General features: G+C 42.5%; 1 protein-coding gene across 1 annotated transcript in view; it reads left to right on the top strand.

Annotated features, from left to right (window-relative positions):
- PTPRQ (protein tyrosine phosphatase receptor type Q) overlaps positions 1–15,995 on the top strand; it is a 1,724,016-nt gene that overhangs the window by 1,515,532 nt on the left and 192,489 nt on the right. Inside the window, exon 57 of the mRNA XM_085652983.1 lies at positions 1,052–1,096. Coding sequence (XP_085509109.1) covers positions 1,052–1,096 — 45 coding nt within the window. The remainder of the gene's footprint in view (positions 1–1,051; positions 1,097–15,995) is intronic.

Below are 15,995 nucleotides of genomic sequence, written 5' to 3'. Positions count from 1 at the left end.
TACTGGATTTGAATCCACTTATTGATACTAGAGCCATACATACAGACCTATCATGACCAGCACTTGCAGACAAGCTCACCATCTTTGATGGATCTCTCACCTGCAGGCAGGCCACCATCAGACTGCAGAAAAAGAAGTGCAAAAAAAGAAAAGCCAAGACAGCAGGCCTTTTACATCTATACACCCTAGGTCTGTAACAACATCCTGTATCCATCAGGACTGCCCCAATACAGCTTCAATTTAGGAAAGAGCTGGAGAACCACCTCTTTAAAGAACACTACATTGCAGTGCATTAGCTATCCACAACCCAGCTTCCTCTCCTCTTATTTGTTGAATTTATGCTTGTCCTAGACGACATACAGTGCTAGGTTTGCACTATAGAAATCTCACATGCATAAACACATTGGTGAATAATGCACAGAAATAAGTTCTGGCAAGGGCTGATGAAGAGACTGACAATTAAGTTATCTTATTGATTCTATTTATTTATTTGATTATTGAATACAAGATCCAATGATGTATTGACAAATGCGACTGCGATTTCGTAAATCACCAGTCTCAAACCCAGCTACTAAGCAGTTCGCAAAGACTACTAAGGAGGTAGTCTCTGAATTCAGCTTTCTTATTTAGTACACGTATTCATTCTGAGCAATTCTAATCATTGAAGTAATTTAAGATCTTCATATATGTAATTCTGATGTTTATTTTCTTCTGAATTGTAAATTGTTTGCTCCCCATTTTATACCAATACATGTCCTGTAAATAATCCAATCTCCTTATCATCTCTAGGGGTGTGTTTTTTTTATCATGTGTCTCTTTTCCTAAAAAGGGTCAGTTATGTATGTATTTTTTTAGTGGTATACTAGAAGCACAGGAACTTGAAAAGTGTAATGCACTCTACAGCTTACTTCTTGATGTGCTGATAATGTAAAATGGGTGTGTGAATGCCAGTGATCCATATAGACTGATAGAAATAAATTAATTCTTTCGTGATGATGGCTACCCAGATGACTTATCCTGCACTAAACTATTGATGGATCTTTACTTCCAGATACTCGTCGTTTTTCTTTAGACGAAAGGACATATATGTCATCCAGTAAGTTCACAAGCTAGTGTGATGCCCTAGTGCTGTGTGTTTGTTACTAAGTAGCATAGTGCTTAAATTAGATGTTGTTTGTGTGGATTCAAAGTGAATCATTTCTTTCTAAATTATATTACTGTCACACTACTTGAGGTGTCCGGAAATGAAAGCATGTTTCCCTTAATATTGTGGCATGTAATCTAATGCATCATGTGAGTCTATATTTGTTATGCGTTTTCATAGTCGTACAGTGCAACTTGGTAAAGAAAATGTTTCTTAAAGTGCCATCTGTTTAAAATGTGCCTTCTTAGATTTTACCATTTATTTCTTTATAAACCATGTGTGGCTTGTTTCAGTTGTAGCACTAACTCCTTTGTAATGTTTTAATTGCTCTTGTCTAAATTATGAATTATAGACAGGCGTTAGTATGATTGCTTAAACCCTGTTTTTGAGAGGTTCACATTGTATCAAAAATCTCTTTTGAAAGCTGATTTAACCTTTATTTCTGCACCAGTTTGACATTATCGCCATATCTGCAAATCGAATGTAATTCCATCATGGTGAAGAAGTGAGGAGGAGGCTGAGAAGGGGAGAGTATTCAGAGCAGAGCCAAAGACAGGGTGAGAGGGTCCAAAAAGTATAGAGAGCCACATATATGACCACAAGACTTCTATCAGCGCTGAAATGATGTTTGGTACAGAATCTGAGTGCCACACACTGAGCAACTAGCTGGGTTCACCTTCAGCTAAGTGAGAAAGAGAGAAGCGAAGCGCCTCAATCCCTTACTTCCTTAATTGTTCTGTAAGACGTTCCTTTTTTTGTGCCCGGTACATTCTACGAACCATGGGTAAGCCCCTCTGTCCTGCAGTGAAAAATGCCTATACGCATACAATAGAATGCATGCACCCCAATTATATAGTGAAAATCACTAAATTATACGCAACACTATATTTTTTTCTTTCAGTAGGATATCATGGGTGTGATGGCCCTTTTATAATTCTTCTTCATATTATTTTTCTTATGGACAAGTTGTTGCTGATAACATGATGTTATTGCACTGAGGACAACCAACACATTTCACCCTTAGTGGCTCGGAGGCCTGGGTTTTTTTTAAGGCAGAGAAGGTGGAGGCTTGTACCTTAATAAGCCTCTCAAAGTAAAAAGTCAATGCAAAAGAGCAGCAATTATAAGGTCACATGTGATCTGTGTAGAATCTGTCTGAGGGTTTGTGAGGTTAGACTCTACTGTAGCAGTTAAACTTCCGGTACGCATAGGTTTTGGTCTTTTTAGGTTTTGGTCTTCTCCGTGGGCTAAAGAAATAAGGGACCTATTACACATGTTGTTGCTAAATTGTGGTGGATCATCATTTCTTGCCACCACAGTGCCTACCACAGCACTGCAGGAGAACTACCATTGAGCATTACTTGTTTCCCAATACTGTATCCCAAATGGGTACAGTGGTGGCAGTATAGCACAACCTCTCGTGGTAACTTTCTGCCCTTTACAAGTATCCTTACAGCTGACTCAGATCACAGTGTTGCTACTAGAACACACGGTTTTATATTTTTAAAGGGGCATTTAATGACTGTTCAATGTCTGCACAGTGCAGATTTACACTTTATTTTTAGAAGCGATGCTATGCTGTTTTCTTTAGTAAGAAGCTCTTTCGTTACAATGATCTAAAAAGCCGTGGAATGATTATTGGAAAGTGTCTCTGGAACTATGGTCTAGATGCATCAAAGGGCTTTGCCCATTCTGTGTCTATGGGAAAATGTGTCCATGCATATGGCCCTATGCTTTTATCTTATTTTATTACTATGTTGTAGAAGTTTTGGGTTTATTTAATCTCACACTGAATCCTCAAAGACTGCTACAAGCACCAATGCCTCCTAAGAAGCACAGAAAGCAGTAATGATTCGTTCTAATACCAGAAAGATATCATTTTGGGAGTTCACATTTCCTGAATTATCTCGGCCTCAGTTAGCAAAGATGTCAGTTCACCTGGCAAACCACTTCTTTTACCAAGATTTCAGAAGAAAATAATGTCAATAAGATGTATTCATCTTGCTATGCAAAGAAAAGCGTCTGTCTTTCAGCCAATTTTGCTTACAATTTCCACAGTGCCCAAAAATACTTAACTATATTATTTTTTGTGCATGTGTAGTATGTAATGAAACAAAACGTTAGCAGCAGAATGTGTTTTCTCTAGCCCATACTACACGCGCAGTCAAAGGGTGCGTGCACCGTGGACGTGTTCAATTGCCTGCCACCCTGCAAAAGTTGATGTAATTTAGCCCGCCTGTTGCCATTGTGATCAATGGAAGCAATTGATGCCCCACCATTAGCACCCAAAATGACTCCATTACAGCCTCACATTTCAGTAGTGGTGAAAGTTACTGCATGTAATGAAGGCCACCCTGATGGAGATCATTTAGAATTGTATTCTAGTTTCAGATAAATACGCGGGGCTCAGGAAAATGAACCAAGCTCTGACATGTTGTTTACAGTTTCAGACATCAGCAGGTACATAGCTTAACTACGTGTGAGATCCTAACACGGACCTTTTGCATGCATCCTGCAGCTTGCATATTCGATATGATGTAGGCTAAGTGCATCCATCCATCAGCATGAAACTAAGCTTTCTAAGCGTTCTTGACATAGCTTACCCAAGCTATCTTGATTATTTAGTAAATGATTCGATAAAAAGATGGGATTAAAATAGGGATGCTCTAAATGGATGTGATATAGTAGAAAAATGAAAGAAATTTAAATGTAGAGCAGAAGACCGATGCGAAGAAGAAGAAATGGCTCCGTGACATTTCATTTTCTGGACTACCTCAGTCACAGGGAAACTATGCTGAAAATGCACATTTTAACACAGTTTTCTCAAACTTATCTTGGGGAGGGCGAATCCCCAACTTCCCTTCAGAGGATCAAGTTTGCTTGGCTCTGGTCTGATGTAAAATGCATTGTTTGGCCCCGTTTATAGGATGCAGATGTCTTGTTTGCTAAAGACATCTGGGGACATTCAGAAAGCTACTCTGGGAATGCATTCCGCCCATTACTTACCATTGGCTTTGTGGTTTGTAACTCACATGTTCTGGCTTTCTATTTGCTGGCTTTATTTGTTTTATGCTGTCAAGGGTGAGTTTGTCCCTCTCACGGAGCAAAGGCTTTTCACACCAACTCTCCTTGTATTCTTCCACAAGTTGTCCCTTTCAGTAAACAGGCCTTTAAATTTTGTTCTTATGTTGTCAAATCTGCTGTGCCACTGCGCTCTACTCCACTCTTCACCACTCCACTCTACAACACTGCACTCTACGCCACTTAATTCTACGCCTCTCTCCTCTACTCTATGCCAATGCACTCTACGTCATTCTTCTCTACACCACTGCACTCTTCACCACTGCACTCTACACCACTCCAGTCTAGGCCATTCCAATATACTCCATGCCACTGCAGTTTACGCCACTGAACAGCACTGCAATCTACGCTGCTGTACTCTATGCCAATATACTCTTTACCAATGCACTTTACTCTGTAACACTCAACTCTATGCCCCTGCACTCTACACCAATCCACTATATGCTACTCTAATCTACTCTTCACCTCTGCACTCTATGCTACTGCACTCTACAGCACTTTACTCTACTCCAACAAACTCTACCCCAATACACTGTACATAGCTGCACTCTACACCACTGCACTCTTCTCTGTACCACTGTACTCTACACTACCCTATGCCAATGCCCTCTACTCCTCTCCATACCACTGCACTCTATGACGCTCTACTCTGCAACACTACACTCTCCACCACTGAACTCTATGCCGCTCTACTCTGCACTACTGTACTCCTTGTCAGAGCACTCTACGCCACTACACTCTGCATCCCTGCACTCTACTCCACTGCACTCAGCATCACTCCACTCTATGCCAATGCACTCTACACCACTGCATTCTCTGCCACACTACTCTGCACCACTACTCTCTGCATCACTGCACTCTGATATGTACCACTCTAATCTACTCCACTGCATTCTACAAAGCTGCATTGCATGTCGCTGAATTCTATGCCACTGTACTCAATGCCACTGCACCCTACACCAGTTCATTCTACTCTACTCTATGCAACTCCACGCCACTGCACTCTACACCAGTTCACTCTACGCCACTGCACTCTATGCCACTCCACTCTTTGCCACTCCACTCTACAACACTATACTCCACTCTTCTCCATCCCACTCAACAACATTCCACGCCACTCTCCTCTACTCCACTAACTTTTAGCCATGCTGAACAGCAACAATGCTGGTGTACTACATGGCTAAAACACATGGGCAAAACCATCAGTTCTTGCTTATTTAATAATTTCATTCTATAAAAACCCTCACAAACACCTTTGAAGTAAGACTGTTTCACTTGGTGTAATGCATGGTGGACATTTTCACCAAACATTTTCACAGAACTGCACGCTCCCAGGGGCATTCATTCTTTAGAATTAAAAGAATACAATCATAATTAGCTTTCCTTAATTACTGGCTTGCACAGGGCTAGTTAAAGTATTCTCAAAATTAAATCAAATGCAGGAGCATCAATCACATCTTATTGAAATAGAAAATAATCTCTATGTTGAGTTCATTGTTTTATACATAACTTATACTAACGTCTACAGTCCTTTACAAACTTGTGAATGTCTTTTTCTTCACAGCTTCATATTGCAGGTCCTCACATTTGGGCCTGCAATATACAGCTGTATCTAAGGACAGAGGCTTTATGTATTGTATAAAGACCTCTCATACTAGGAAACCTGCAAAAAAACAACCTTTTTTTAAAAAGACTACAAGTCAAAACGTGCATTAAGGTTTGGGACAGCATGAATAGGCTTGGAGACAAAATGTTTTCCATCTTCTGCAGTAGTTAAGGGAATCTTATGTGATGTAAAGTTTTCAAGTGGATCCCACTGAACACCAGAAGAATGGCCACACAGGTTCTTATCACAAGTAGAAATTATTATGGAAACACCCTCTACATTTGAATCTCAGCCCTTGTTCTATGCCAACTCCAAACCACCCAGAATGCCTCCACCAGACTCATCCTCAACATCCTCAACATCCTATGAAATAATCACATCTCTCCACACATCAACGATCTCCACTGGCTCCCAGTCCAGGAAAGATGTAAGTTCAAGCTACGCACCCACGCCTACAAAGCTCTCCACAACACCGGTTCAGCTTACCTTAACCTCCGTCTCAACTTGTACTAACCCACCAGATACCTTCAATATGCATCCTAGGCAAAATCACGCCTCCCCCAGATTAAGAAGACCAGTATTGGAGGACGCTTCTTTTCATTCCTCACAGCTAAGACCTGGAACAACCCCCTGAAATACTTTAGAACCTACCCCTTCCTCATGGATTCCAGAGGAACTTCAAGGCATGGCTCTTCCAGATTAAACAAGCATGATCCCCTCAGCCTCAAGACATGGTTCTTCCAGATTAACAAGACATTATCCCCACCTCTTCACTCAGGCCTGCCCTACTCAGCACCTGGATACCTTCACTGGTGATTAGCCACGCTCTACAAATTCACATATCATAACATAGTTTAAATTATAGTAATTGTTAGAAATGGGATGTCTGGTTGGCTAGGGCATGCGCCTAAACCAGGCAGAAACCACCACTCTAGTCGGGGCAAAGGAGATACACACCAAAGATAACTCCGGCTCACCCCCTTGGCAGCTTGGCAGAGCAGTCAGGCTTATCGAAGCGGCAATGTGTAAAGCATTTGTGCAACACACAGCAGTGACGCACTATGCATACCACAAAAGAAATTCCACACAAGGTCATATCAAAAATAGCCTTTGTATTACTCATAAAACACACTAGAACGTAATCACATATATACACTGTCCCACTTGGCACTTAGTATGACTTTACAGGGATTATATACACTACAGGGCCAATCGGGCCACTGTCATAAACATCAGAACTCACAGTTAGTGAAAACAGCCAGTAACTACTGGTCAGGGCACACTTAGCACAAATACATAAGGCATACATCCTAATCATCAGTGTACCCTAGAACAAAGCATTAGGCGTAAACCATATCATTAGTACACAGTCATCACTGATAAGATGCACACATCACCTAGTTGCATAAATCACCATTAGCAGCGCACATGGCGTCGTCACAAACATTACAGTTGTCCCTACCCAGTAACCACTGATAAGAGTACCCCTAGTATAGCATATTATGCATACATCATAATTAGCAACAGTGTACCACCGTAATCAGGGCACAACACCTGTTTATCAGGCAACTTCCAGTAACTGGCAACGTACCCTTGCATCAGGGCACCACATAGAACGCAGTCCCAGGAGTCCGTAATTACCGGACCACCAGGCGATCATCATAAACACAAGGAGCGCACTGGCTCATACTTGTAGGCCACACAAGGCCCGATAACCTGGAAACCACTTGTGGACTACTGTAGTTTCTTGGCCACCTCTTTGGGCCCAAGGCGCTGCTTGCTTATTCTGGGGAATACCGCACTGCTAGGGTGCTCCGTATTCCATGCAGCAGGGGCCTCCATCGATGTTTTCCCCCTGTGATGTCAGCCAAAAGAAAATGTCCCCACAACAGCAGGCAGGAGTGCAGCTCGCAGCCAAACTAGGGGACTGCGGCCCGAGCGGTCACGGGCAGTGGCGAGACCCCTCCTGGGTCTCGTGCAGCCTATTGACCAGCTTACTTGCAGAGTTGCAGGCCTCCTTGTCATCGCGGGATTGAGGCACGGCCTCCCCTCTCGTCACGGCAACCCGCCAAAGCTCGGCAAAGCTCTTGGTGCGGCCTGCAGAGTACGGAGCGAAGTCTCCGTCGGCTCTGCCATGTTCGGCCCCACCCTCAGCCAGGCTCAGACACGCCTGCCTTCCATTTTGCCGCTCTCTCCTTTCAGCAAGCCCCACCTGCAATCAGGCTTCCTCAGGGAAAGCTAAGCACATAACCAGGCAACACGGAGGAATCCGCGCCGGGATTCCTTCTCAGCAGGATTCCGGGATGGAGCTGGCTTCCTTGCACAATGTATTTGAGCGCAAAGCCCACGAAATGCTCCTCACGCTTTGGGGTAGTGTGAGCCCACACCTGGGGCTCAGGTCACATAGGAGGGGTGGCGCTGCCCACGCTGCAGGGCACAAAGCGCTCCTCCCAAAATCAGCCCACTCTTTGGGGCAGCAGGGTAAAAGAGTGCTCACCATGCGCTAGCACAGTGCAGAGCTGGGCCCAGGCAGGGCAGCTCACAGGGCCCTCTAGCAGGAGGGGAGTCCTTTGTGGCAGTTCCTCCTGGCACCCAGCAGTCCTCTCTTCACAGCTCCAAGCAGGTACCAACTTCAAACTTTTCATGGGGTCCCAGCCCCGTTACTTATCCCAGTCAGTGTCTTTGTTCTTCCCCCTGACACAGGCTTAAGCTCAGTCTAAACCAGTTCTGGGGGCACTTAAGAACATCGTTACAGTGCACAACAACCTCCTTTGTCAGTGTAGGCTCTGGCCCCAGACACACCACAGGGGGGCAGAGCCGCATTGTGAATGGCAGGCACAGTCCTATTCAGGGTCATGTGTTACTCCTCCCACTACTCCAAATGCAGATCGGCCTATTCGCCTAGCGCTGACTCACCCAGCCCCTCTGGAGCCACTGCATCTCCCCAACCCCTGTCATCCAGAGCCAGACATGCAATACACATTAGGCAGGTACATAGACACATAGCACACAGAAATGCCCACTTCTAAAAGTGGCATTTCTAAAATAGTGATAATAAATTTGTGAACACCATTATGAAGCATTTATTACCATTATTCCAAACATACCAAACTTGATCACGACACTCCTCTCATGTCAGGAATTACCATGGAAGCACATATCAGCGAATCCCCAATGCATTCCTATGAAATGGCAGCCTCACAGTAGTGAGAAACCAAATAGGCTGTTTGTCACTACCAGGACATACCACACAGTTAAGGCACATGTCCTACCTTTTACCTACATTGCATCCTGCCCATAGGGCCAGCTAGGGCCTACCTTAGGGGTAACTGATATGTAGTAAAAGTCGAGTCACAGACGTGGCACCCACTTTAGGTGCCACGTCACAGTGGCAGTAAACTGTTTGTGCAGTCCCTGCAATGGCAGAGGCCTGAGACAGGTTTGAAAGGCTACTTTGGTGGGTGGCGCAATCAGCGCTGCAAGCCCACCAGTAGCATTTAATTTACTGGCCCCGAGATACCACTATACAAGGGACTGATAGGTAAATTAAATACGCCAAACAGGTGTAGACCAATCTTACCACATTTACCATAGAGAGCACATGCACTGAACAGCAGTGATAAAGTGCCCAGAGTCCTAAAACCACCAACACCAAGTTAGAAAAAATACTAGGAGAAAGGCAGAAAGTTCAGGGATGACCCTGCAAAAGGGCCAAGTCTAACAGTAATATAAACATAAATTAGTAGAAGAACATAATATTTGTAAGAGAAATTACATGACTTTAGATTTCAAACATAGTTGGCAAACCCAAAAGAGCAGTTCACCCTCCTACATAAACTGAATCCCAAACTCACTAAGTCGGAAGGAAACCTCCTCCAATGCTTTGACTTTTTGCAGGTCAGAGGATCTTCTTTGGTGATAATCTTCCAGGTTATCTTGTTGCCCTTACCAGCCAGAGTAGTAAAAGATGACCTTTTGAGACAATCGAGAGGTGTGGCAAATATACTGCCTTTCCTTTTCCCTTTTTTCAGTGCATATCCCACTTCTGCTTGTGAAGCTACAGGTTGGAGTCATCAAAGAAGTAATTGGACATAACTTCAACAGCCTGGTTTCTATGGGTGCTAGTGGTGTAGAACTCAAAAAGTGCAGACATGATAGGTCTGATGATCTTTTTCCGACTTCACCTTCTATAAATGAATGAGACCTTTCATATTGTATATAAGCACGTTCTATTGTACGTGTTGCTACAATACCAGGTTTTCTGAGCACCAGGTTAATTTTTCTATTCTCAGAGTGGGGGTTGCAACTTTGGAGGAGAACCCAATGTTTGCAATCCCAGTCTTTACTTATTGATGGTAGTCAATGAATGCCTTAATGATGTATGGAGGACAGTTTTTTTTCCAATAGTCAAAACAGACCAAATCACTTAGGTAAGGACAGAAGATTGGAGTAGGGAACATTACCCTCTCTGACATTAAATACCACTGGAGAAATGGCTTTTAAAAGATATCATGGTTTTGTCTCATCTCTCAATGCAAATAACTCTAAGAGGAAGGCTTTATAGGGATAAAGTGTGGTATACAAACACAGTAGTCCATTTGAAGCCATGACATCCACTACTGTACCCTCTCTCAGCCAACTCCAGAGCCAATCACTTTCCCACAACCATCGTTTTGTGGCAATTCTAAACATCCATGGAGAATCCTAAATAGCCCAAGCTAAATTTCAGCCTTGCTATTATGCCTGTCATTTTAAAATTTTAGTTATCAATACAGATTTATAGAATATTCAGCACATAATCACAACAAGGTTCATCTAATCTTCGCCTTTGGTCATTTGCTTTTCTAGCATATGTGATCTTTTCAAAAACGCCTTCTTTTTGTCCCAAAACGAGCTCATGTCTTTGTTTCCAACATCTATCTTTGATCTCCAAATACGACAGTGTGTATCAGCCTTCTTGCCTCATTGCATGCAGAGGATGTTACACCTACCTGACAGAGAAAGATAAACGTAGTGTGCTGGTTGCTCACCCATATAAATCAAATCCAACCATATGTGTGTTCTCCTTTCCAGTTACGACGGTAGAAGTAATCAGATTTCCCAGTGGTAGAGCTGACATCAGCTCTGTATTTTAGAACACAATCAGGCACTGATAATGCTCTGGCTTGAACTGCATGAAAAGTGTTCTGCGTATGCTGCAAAATATGTCCAGTGTGCCATCGCCACTTGTACCGTTGGACCTGCAGAAAAGTACCCACAGTCTCACGGTAGATTTGCGGTACCTTGTTGAGTAACAGCAGTTCTACTATGCTACCTGGGCATTAGGTAATTAGTGCCGTGCCAACGACTGGCACCTCTGGGGAGGATGTGATGTCATGGCATGAAGGGTTGAATGTGGCATACTCGCCATCTCCAATGTGGCACAGGTGTTTTGTCTGTCTCTGCGATGGCTGGATCATCAGGATGTCAAAGCTTTAATCAGGCCTTAGGTGGGTCCAAATGATATACTGGACATATTGGAAATAAATACAGCCAGCCTGATTCAGCAAAGGATATTTTCCACCACAAATCAAGGTCTTGTGCACAAACACCAGATGAGCCTGATTCTCTGAGTTTCTGGAACAGAGAGATTATATGGCTTTGCATTCCACATGTATTAATTGTGCATGCACAAAATTAACATGAGCACAACGATCTGCATATTCAAAATGGCAAGAACCAAGGACCAACTAAGAACTTGCAAAGTAAATAAATGAAACACACAAGAAGTATGTGAAGGAAATTGTCTGCTACTATTTTCTCTGAACCCGAATTGTCTCTATTGCAAGCAATGTCGGCATCTCACGGCATGAACACATCACCCAACATCTGCAAGACTTCTACTGACTCCCCGTTGAGAAGAGATTAACTTTCAAGCTACTCACCCATGCCTACAAATCCCTCCACAACACCGGCCCCAAATACCTCATCGACAGAGTCTCCTTCCACGTACCCAAGAGAAACCTCTGCTCTGCCGACCTCGCCGAAACCCCACGCATCCGCAGAACAAGAGCTGGTGGAAGAGCCTTCTCCTATATCACAGGAAAGACCTGGAATGAGCTCCTGATCAACATCAGACGCTCCCCCACTTTGCACACCTTCAGAAAGACCTGGCTCTTCTGCTGCCTTGGGGCTGCAGTCCCCACCCCCAGAGACTCAAGACTCTCACTGGTGAGTAGCACGCTTCACAATTCCCTGATTGATTGATTGATTGATTGATTGATTGATTGATTGATTGAATGTGTAATAATCCAAGGTAGAGCGTAGTTTATAAAACATCTTTATTGGTTGCGGCACAGCACAAGGGAACCACCGCAGGCAAATCCTCTGGACCAACTAACTCCAGTTGGAACTTAGAAAAAGCTCCATAGCAATAGAACATTAGGGGAACTTAAAATAATACAACATAGTAAAGACATTACTAAAGAAAGAAAGAACTAGCTTATAAGTAAAATGGAACAAATCCCACCCCTTAATAGCAATACAGCATCTAAATATAATCTCTCATTTTGACAGGAGGATTTCCAACTCTATCACCTGTTTTGACTCTGGAATCCACAGATTCTGTGTCAAAAGGATCATTGACACACCATCTGAATTCTCATTTTTAACTTCCACCAGCAACATGACTACCTTGCACATACTTTCTGATCATGTACTGGTTCTCTTCTTCAATGTCCTTACTAATACCATTAGGACACTTGACAACCCTCCTCACATTCCAGACTCTACCGTCTTGAGTCACTACGCTATTCGTATTCACTTTCACAACTTTAAAAGCCCGACCACACTTTGAAGTCCCCTTTACTTTGAGACCAGATTTGATTATCCTTTCCCAGTCGCCCACCACAAAGGTAGGTACTTTCACTCTCCACTCAGAGTCATACACTTCTTTAATTTTCTCCTGTTTCCATTTCACCCTTGACAAGATACTTTCCAAACCTTAAACTTTAATTTCAGGAAGTTTCCTTTTAATCCACCATGGACACAATTTAGATACAGGTTCTCTCCCCTTCGAACAAGCGAAAAATACTAAATTCTGTAACAGAATGAGGAGTAATGCGATACATCCAAATTCTCTCTCTCAACACGTTATTCCATTCTCTACCAGATTTTCTTGTCCATTCCATAGCATCCTGAAGTACATGGTTAAACCTCTCAACCTGACCATTACCCTGCGGTTCATACAAAACTGCAGTAACATGCTTAATACCAAACATCATTAAAAACTCCTCCATCTCACAAGATTTCAACTGCACGCCATTGTCTGTTACTAAAACTTCAGGACTGACTTCACAGGCAAAGACTTCCTTCAAGAACTCCACAACAGCTCGTGAAGTAGCCTAGGCAACAAATTTAACTTCTTGCCATTTAGAGTGGTAATCTATGACCACCATGGCAAAATGTGCATCCTATGGCAAATAGTTGTATATGCCACAAATATCAAATGCTACTTTCTGACGTGGAAATTTGGGCTAGGCACAGGTTTAAATGGTGCAGGAAATGGTTTTAACATTTTGTCACTGCTAATACAAACACAGCACTCTCTCACCACCCTGTCTGCCATCCTATCCATACTTGCCCACCAAAAGGTTGCCCTCACAAGTCTTTTCATAGACGACATACCTGGATAACCCTCATGTGCAAGTCTCAAAATCTTATGCTGCATAGGTACTGGAGGTACGCATTTCCCCTCCTTGAAAATTGATTCTCCTTCCAATTCCAAATCACACAAACCGGTTGAAATGGCTACACTTCAGAAGGTACTTCTTTTCTCTGGGGCCAACCTTCCCTGATATACTTCCTCAGCAATTTCCACTTTTCATCCCTAAGAGCACCACTATTCCACTCCTTTTCAGAAATGCACCCAAACTCTTCTGACACATAATTTCCCACAGACGCAACAACCTCAACATCATCACACAGTTCCAAATCTTTATCACTCTGCCATGGAAGCCGAGACAGACAATTAGCAGTCACATTATACCGACCTAGAACATGTTCCTTGCAGAAATTATACTCCTGCAGTTTGGATGTGAGTCTAGCTATACGTACCTTGGCATTTCAACCCCCTCCAGGTGACAAAATCGAAACCAAGGGTTCAAGATCCATTCTAAGAATGAATCTACTTCCCCATAGATAATTGACCACACACACCCTAACAGCTCTCTCTCAAGGACAGAATACCGTCTTTCCGTGTCACTGAGGGTAAGGGAAACAAAGGCAACACACCATTCATCCTTGCCACAGTTTTGTGACAAAACTGCACCTACACCACATAAACTGGCATCCACAGTGACAATGCACATTTTGTTCACAAAAAAAGGTTTCAATGTTGGAGCTTAAACAATCTCATTTTTAATCTGTTGAAAAGCATGCTGTTGTCTTCCCGTCCAACAGAATTCAGCTTTGTGTCTAGGAAGCTCCCTAAGCGTCTCCATTTTGGTAGCAAAATCCTTAATGAATTTTCTATAATACTCGCATAACCCAGCAAAAGACAGACGTTTCTCCTGATTGTCTGAAGCTGGAGGTTTAACAATAGCATCTACAAGCGATCTTTTAGGAACCACCCCCTTGATAGACAGAATGGGTCACAAGTACTCAACTGAATCTCAAAATATTTTACATTTGTTTTCCTTAAGCATTAAACCAAGTGATTCCAGATATTTGCAGACCTCCACAACATGTACCATATGCTCTTCCTGATTACAAGAAAAGACATCTATGTCTTTGAAAATATGGGACATAGTCCTCTGAGAGACCGACACCTCAGAGGCTAAACCAAAAGGCATCCTCTTCTACTGAAAAAGCCCCTCTGGCATAAGAAATGCAGTAAATTGTTTAGAATCATCAGTCAATACTATCTGAGGATAGGCGATCGAAGATCAAAGGTAGAAAACACCAGGGCCCTTTCTAGCATTCAAACAACTTAGTTAATATTCCGTAAACTGTGATAATCCACGACCAAATTAGCATTTAACACATAGCCTCAAACGATTATCAGATTTCCTAGCCAAAACTATGGGAGAAACCTATTCAGATGATTCCACCTCATCAATAATATATTTTTCAATAAGTCCCTATAATAAATTCTTGAGAGCTTCTCTCACATTCACTGGAACCCCTCTAAGTTTGTGTTTGATGAGTACTGCTCCTTTTTTGCACCCAAATCTTATGACTGACACTATTGAGTTCTTCAAGTCCTTTTGAAAACACCTTGGGAGACCCGTTAACAACTTATTTTTTCTTTTCTACTTCAGATACAACCAAAACAGAATCACTCTTCCTAGGATTCAGAATTATTCCCAAACTCCATTTATCCCTTCTACCTAATACATTCACCCCTTTGATCGCTACAAACAATTTAATGTGAGCAACACACCCTCTGTATTCAACATCAACCTGTTTCATATCCCACCATGTCAATCTTAGACCCATCAAAGGCTCTTGCACCAATATCAGATTTATTTAAATCTTTGAGACTTAACAATGCACCAAAACATTAAAAAAAATACTCTTCACTAATTATCATCCAAAGTGACCCAGAGTCAGCCATAAGTGACCCAGAGTCAGCCATAAGTTCTATTTCCACATCCAAAACACGTACAGTGCATTGAGGTGGTTTAAGACCACCATGTTCACTATTACTTTCTTCAACATCACTAATAGACAACACAATGCCCATACAGCTTGCACCATCATCATTCTCTTCCTTCCTAATGCAAGAAACTTTACTTTAGTTGAATTCCACATTACCATTCCCTTTATCATCTCTACATACCACAGCAAAGTTCTCAATACGTCCATATTTCTTGCATTCTTTGTCTAACGCAAAACACATTGGAAAAGACGCCCCTTGACTAATACTCACACATCTAAAACAATGGAAATCCTTATCAAATGTTTTATACACTCTCTGCCCACTATGACGATTTCCAGACTTCAAGCTGCACACATCCTCCACTAAACCTTTGCTGTCTTTATTTAAGAATGTCATCACTTTTCAGATTGTTCCATAGCTTTGGCACTACTGATGACATCACGTAATCCACAACTGCTCTTGCACCTTCTTCTAACATTCACAATGATTTGGTCTCTGATCATTTCATCTGTAATAGGTCCAAA

The sequence above is a fragment of the Triturus cristatus genome, chromosome 4_1 (assembly GCF_964204655.1).
Source record: "Triturus cristatus chromosome 4_1, aTriCri1.1, whole genome shotgun sequence".
NCBI lineage: Eukaryota > Metazoa > Chordata > Amphibia > Caudata > Salamandridae > Triturus > Triturus cristatus.
The sequence above is the reverse complement of the archived record's forward strand: the minus strand, read 5'-3'. Positions and strand labels throughout refer to the sequence as shown.